Genomic DNA, 6,887 nt, shown 5'->3' with positions numbered 1-6,887 from the left:
TTAGTAGAGGCTTTAAGCTTCTCTAGATATAGTATCATATCGTCTGCAAATAGTGAGAGTTTGATTTCTTCCTTTCCTATCTGGATGCCCTTAATCTCTTTTTCTTGTCTAATAGCTATCGCAAGTACTTCCAGTACTGTATTGAAGAGAAGTGGTGAGAGCGGGCATCCTTGTCTTGTTCCTGACCTTAGAGGAAAGGCCCTTAGTTTTTCCCCGTTGAGGATAATGCTTGCTGTAGGCTTGTGGTTGATGGCTTTGACTATCTTGAGGAAAGTTCCTCCAAACCCCATTTTGGTGAGGGTTTTCATCATGAAAGGATGTTGGATCTTGTCAAATGCTTTCTCTGCGTATTGATATGATCATATGGTTTTTATCTTTACTTTTGTTGATATGATGGATTATGTTGATTGATTTCCGAATGTTAAACCATCCTTGCATCCCCGGAATGAATCCCACTTGGTCCTGATGTATGATCTTTTTGATGAGTTGTTGTATCCTATTTGCTAATATTTTGTTGAGAATCTTCGCATCAGTGTTCATCAGGGATATTGGTCTGTAATTTTCTTTCTTAGTGGTGTCTTTGTTTGCTTTTGGTATTAGGGAGATGTATGCTTCATAGAAACTGTTTGGGAGAGTTCCTTTTTTTTCAATTTCCTGGAAAGGTTTGAGGAGAACTGACAACAGGTCTTCTTGAAATGTTTGGAATAATTCACCGGTGAAACCATCTGGGCCTGTGCTTTTGTTTTTGGGGAGATTTTTGATTACAATTTCAATTTCCTTAACATTGATGGGTCTATTCAGGTATTCCAAGTCTTCTTTGTTCAGTCTTGGGAGATTGTAGGAGTCAAGGAATTCATCCATTTCTTTTAGGTTCTCCTGTTTTGTGGTGTATAGAGGCCTTTAAAGTAGTCTCTAATGATCTTTTGTATCTCACTGGTTTCTGTCATGATGTCCCCCTTTTCATTGCTGATTCGATTTATTAGGGAGGAATTATGACTTGCAATATAGGTACTGAAAGGTATCATGTATGTCCCTATACCTTCTTTCATTACACAGTTCTTTCTGGAGCGATCATTTCCAGCTATCATTGTCATAGTGGTCTTTTCTCTGTCCTAACGGCCCTCCCTACTACCTTCCGCTGTGGCAAGCTTCCAACCATGAACCAGTTCTCCTCACCCTTATTTCTACTCGTCTTCAGTATTATTCTCATACTATTTTTTTAATTTCACAAATGAGTGCAATCATTCTATGTCTGTCCCTCTCCTTCAGACTCATTTCACTTAGCATGGTACTCTTCATGTCCATCCATTTATAATCACAAATTCTCACAGCAGTGTACAAGAAATGACTCATTATTTGAGGGGAAATTACCCCTTTGACAATATTATTCTGAAGCAGGGGGGTATATTTTCTTTATAATTCGTTTTTTGAACTAAGAGAGAAAATGGCTGTAGAGAAGGAAGACATTATGGCTGGCTAATGTCGACAGATATTTATGGTTCATGGGCTTTGTTCATTCCAGTAATGTCTGTGTCTTTTTCCAGAGAAATATTTAAAACTTCTACATTCTTCTGTCTCACCAATACCCAAGGTTTTTTGACAGCTACTTTCTATCTATAAATTTTCTATAGTTCTACTTCTATTTTAAGTTTATCTGATCAAAATTTTGTTTGTGTTGGAAATTTTTCAATGTTATGGAGAAAGTAAAGCCCGTAGCATGTTGAGGACAGCATACTTTGCCCCTTGCAAATATATTCTTCTGATTATTTATCATCAGTTCTGAAGACTTTCCTTAGACAAACCCCAAAAATGAAAAGAGGAAAGAGGTTCCAGAAATATTACTATATTTTCCCAATTGCTGTGTTCATTGTTCAAGCATCATAACCCTCACGTACGTTCAAATTACTATTCTTTGTAGGAACTTGATGTTATAATTCTGTATTTTGAGTAGCATTAAAGATAGATGGTTGATATAAATCAACTCAATAAATTTCATAAAATGAGTGATTTCAATGAAACCATACATGTGTATAGTTTTATGTAAAGAGGTCCTAGATATCTTGACACATTTTCAAAAATTATTATTAACAAAAGATTAAGGATATTTATTTTAGAGAAGTTCTACAAGTACCTTTGAATTACATAAGTAAATTTTGCAGCTACAAGAAAGGAAAGATAACATGACTTTAAACTTTTGCCTTAACAAACACTCGAGTTTTTCAAACTTCAACTATGTTGTTTAGATAATGTTCATTTCCAAGCTGTCTCTCACTGTGTGAGAGACATTACCCTAATTCCATGATGTCATTCTTACATATCTCTAAGCATTTGAAAGAAGAGAGGCAAGCTAAAGAATTGTCTCCCTTCTCTGACAGAGATGAAGTGAATATTAGCACTCAAGGAGATTTTATGAACATCTGTTCCAGTATCCCATTTTACATAAGAGATCCAGCATTGTTAGGCACTCTAAGCATTTAATAGTTTATCAAATATAAGCTGTGTAAAATCATCATGTATTAGAATACATAGAACAGAGCACTTTACTTATACATTTCCCTCAGTTTTTATTCCTTCGGTTTTTATACCTTATAAGTATGGAACAGAAAATATAAATAAGGAATTTTAGTGTACAATATTCTAAAGATATCAAATTGTTACCTTTACTCCCAAAGAGAAAGTGAGAAATTTGGTTAAGAGAATTGATCAGTTAAGGTGTATTATAGGAGAGAGTGGAGAGGAGGAGTCAGAGATAGAGAGAGAAAAAAGAGAAAGAAGGAGAGTGAGAGAGAAAAAAGAGAGAAAGAAGAAAAATGCTTCCTGTAGAGGCAGGAAAATGCTTCTTATAGTGGCAGGCTGGGGGGCTGGGAACAGGGGAGGAAAACTGTGGACACTGGTTGTGAGAAATGTACACTGGTGACAGGACTGATGTTGGAACATTGTATGACTCAAACCCAGTCACAAACAACTTAGTGACTGTATATCTCATAGTGAGTCAATTATAAAATAAGTAAAAATAAAATAGATAACTATACATGGAAGACTTGAACTAACTCAATGATGAGAATTAAATATTATGTATCTGTTCTAACACAAGACTGAAAAATGAGAAACAGCTGTGTTGTATTTTGTGAATGAAGTCATTTTTTTTATCATCTCTCTTTCTGCAGATGGATCCAAGCCACTCAATGGAAGGGAATAGAAATTACACCCCAGTGGTTGTATTTGTTTTCCTGGGACTCACCGATGAAAAGGAGCTGCAACTGATTCTCTTTCCAGTCTTCCTAGGGATCTATCTTGTGACCTTCTTGTGGAACCTTGGTATTATCCTCCTAATCAGGATGGACTCCCACCTGCAAACACCTATGTACTTTTTTCTCAGCATTCTGTCTTTTGTTGACATCTGTTTTTCTTCTTCCATCAGTCCAAATATGCTTTCAGATTTCTTTAAAGATGAAAAAACGATTTCCTTCATTGGCTGTGCCACCCAATATTTTTGCGTGTGCTGGATGGCTCTGTCTGAGTGTTGCCTCTTGGCGGCCATGGCCTATGACAGATACGTAGCCATTGGTAACCCTCTGCAGTACTTGACAATCATGGCACCTGAATTCTGTCAGAAGATGGTTGCTGGGACCCTTGGAACTGGTTTTCTTTGTAGCTTACTTGAAGTAATCTCTTGCTTTAATCTCGACTACTGTGGGCCAAATGTCATTCAACATTTCTTTTGTAATTTACCCCAGATTGTTACCTTGTCTTGCTCTGATCCTTCCATCACTCAAATGATTATTTTTCTTGTCGCTCTGCTTGTTGGATTCGGTTCTTTGCTCAGTATCCTGTTATCCTACAGTTTCATTGCTGCTTCCATCCTAAAAATATCCTCGGTAAAAGGTAGTGCCAAGGCCTTTAATACCTGTGTCTCCCACCTGGCAGTTGTGACCCTCTATTATGGCACAGCCTTGGCTGTGTACTTGCGTCCTACTTCTAGTCACCCCGATAAGCAGGACACGGTTTTGTCAGTTTTCTATACTATCATTATTCCCATGTTAAATCCTCTAATCTATAGTCTGAGGAATAAGGAGATAAAAGAGGCCCTGAGGAGGGTGGTGAAGAAGGTGAGACATTTGCCCCAATAAGAATAATGTCTGAACAGGTATTCTGAGCACCGTAAAAGAGACAGTTTTAGAATGTGTGACATTTCAGTAGGTATAATAATATCCTAGTAAGGAAAAACCTGGTTTCCTTGGTTCCTGTTTCCATTGGTTTATTTTCATGAAAATTAATGTGCCTCAACTACTACTGTTGATATGGATGCCTATTTGAGCATCTGTCTCCATGACTAGATTTAGGTAGATAAAGTCCCATAGAAATGACAAGTCAGGGAAATGACAAGATATTTAATTGAATGCCACACTGCTTTTTTTCTTTGTTTATTTTCTATATGTCTTTATATTTGATTGTTCAGTACATATAGTTTAATGAAATTAAAATATTTCACATAGCTAAATGTGTGAAAGCTGAAATAATGAAAAAAAACTTTAATCCCAAAGGAACAGAGAGATTGTGGGAGAGAAAAGAGGGCAGGTTGGGGAGAATTAAGGAAAGAGGAATGAAAATTGCCTGTATTTTTTTTTTCCCAAGTGACTTCTTTCCTTCCACCTTTCTCACTGAACTGTCATTTTTATTTTTTTTTTTTTGCGTTTTTGGTCACTCCCAATGATGCACATGGGTTACTCCTGGTTTATGTACTCAGGAATTACTCCTGGCGGTGCTTGGTGGATCATAGGGGATGTTGGATATCGAACCTGAGTTGGCCACATGCAAGGCAAACCCTACCTGCTGTGCTACTGTTGTGCTATTTTTGAAAAGATGAGGGAAAGTCATGGAAAGGAAAAGGGATTCTCTTAAAATCAAGATCAGGAAAATTCCCTGCAGTCAGAAAGAGGCATTGATATCATTTTAGCCACATAGATGTGTCTGGTATGTGCTTCATGGTTGATTGCCAAAGACTGTACAAGATTTCATGTTTGTGCTGGACAACATCTAGCAAGGTTGAATCTGGGTCCCATCCAGATATTTGACTTTTTCAGGAGTTTTATTTCAAAGTTTGGGCAGCAATCAGAAGAACAAGTAGAACATAAAATTTGGGTGTTTTCACCAGGGCAGTGAATTTTTTTTGCCTTTGCCAATACTCAATGTGTGTGTGTGTGTGTGTGTGTGTGTGTGTGTGTGGTGGGGGTGATGGTACAGTGAGAACTCTAAGTTTCTCTTACCTGAGTCAATAACATATTACTTTGTCTCACTTCTGATTTTACAAGCAATAAACTTATGATTGAACAATAAAATTTATAGCGATCCCCCAAATTTATCCTCATTGTATTTTTACATTTCCTCACAGCATTGTCTTGCTTTTCATTGATTTCGTGTTGATTTTGTTTTTTAAAATCCAAGGTAAGAGGTTTGTTGTTGTTTGCTATGTCTAGTTCTTTCTTTTTATGGGGTTTGTTTCTTTATACATCCCAGATAAGTGGGAAAAAATGGTATTTACTCTTTTCCTTCTGACTTATTTCAATTAATACAATGCCTTTTAATTTCATTCAGATTGCATCTGGATTCAATATTTCATTTTTTATTATAACAGCACAATATTTATTTTGTTTCTATATCATACTAGCTCTATATATTCATCTGTCATTGGACATTTTGGTTGTTTTTATATCTGCCTATTGTATTAGCACAGCAATAAATGTAAGTGTGCATAGTATATATCTTTTAAACTTAATTAACATGGGGTGGGCTAAAGCGATAGCAAAGCGGTAGGGCTTTGCCTTGCATATGGCGGACCCGAATTTGATTCCTCCGCCCCCCTCAGAGAGTACGACAAGCTACCGAGAGTATCTCGCCCACACAGCAGAGCCTGGCAAGCTACCCATGGCATATTTGATATGCCAAAAAGAGTAACAACAAGTCTCACAATGTAGACTTTACTGCTGCCCGCTTGAGCAAATTGATGAGGAATGGGATGACAATGACAGTGACAGAACATAGGGGTATATATTTTCAAAATTATTTCAAAACATATTTTAAAATGGTTATTTTTTTATGGAGGGGTATCATGAAGAGAAATAACTGGGTCAGCTGGAAGTTCTTTCCTTTTTGAGAAGTCACCACACTGTTTTTTCTAGCTACTGAACTGGAAATATTCCCACCAATAGTGAATACAGGTTCCTTCCTCACTCTGCCCCCATTACTAAAGGTTGTTTCCAGTCTTTTGGATGTATTCTGAATTAGCTGCTGTGAAATAATAGTTCGTTGTCATTTTAATTTGCATTTTTCTCACAAAAACGCTGACAAACACTTTTCCATTTGACTTCACTCTTTGGGAAGGTGTCTGTCATTTCCTTTCTCACATTTTGATAATTTGGCTTTTTGTTGTTGTGAGTTTTATGAGCTTTTATACATATATCTTGGAAGTTAGCAGACTATGTGATGTCTTATGTACAAATATTGATTCCCATTGAGTAGGATCTCTTTGAGTTTAGCTCACATATTTTTCTATGCAAAACTTTTTTAGTTTGGTATATAGTCCTATTTGTTTATTTTTGAAATTATTTCCTTTGCCAGCAGAATCAAATTGTTGCAGATATTCTGGAATGTCCCACCTATGTCTCAATTTATGTTATGAATTCTGGTTCAATATCAAGGTTTTATTTTTTTGCTTTTTGGGTCATACCTGATGATGCATTGGGGTTACCCCTGGCTTTGCACTCAGGAATTACTCCTGGCAGTACTCGTGGGACCATATGAGATGCTGGGAATTGAACTCGGGTTTGCCAACACCCTACACAATGTACTATCGCTCCAGTCCCTGTCAAATTTTCAATTTAGAATTA

At 36.8% G+C, this 6,887-nt stretch overlaps 1 protein-coding gene across 1 annotated transcript; it reads left to right on the top strand.

The window, feature by feature from the left end:
• The first annotated feature begins 3,167 nt into the window (after positions 1–3,167).
• On the top strand, positions 3,168–4,130 carry LOC105943517 (olfactory receptor 5A1-like). Its single transcript, XM_012935939.2, has one exon. It carries the CDS (start codon positions 3,168–3,170, stop codon positions 4,128–4,130), a length of 963 nt encoding a protein of 320 aa, XP_012791393.2.
• The last annotated feature ends 2,757 nt before the right edge of the window (positions 4,131–6,887 follow it).

The sequence above is a fragment of the Sorex araneus genome, chromosome 6, assembly GCF_027595985.1.
Source record: "Sorex araneus isolate mSorAra2 chromosome 6, mSorAra2.pri, whole genome shotgun sequence".
Taxonomy (NCBI): domain Eukaryota; kingdom Metazoa; phylum Chordata; class Mammalia; order Eulipotyphla; family Soricidae; genus Sorex; species Sorex araneus.
The sequence above is the reverse complement of the archived record's forward strand: the minus strand, read 5'-3'. Positions and strand labels throughout refer to the sequence as shown.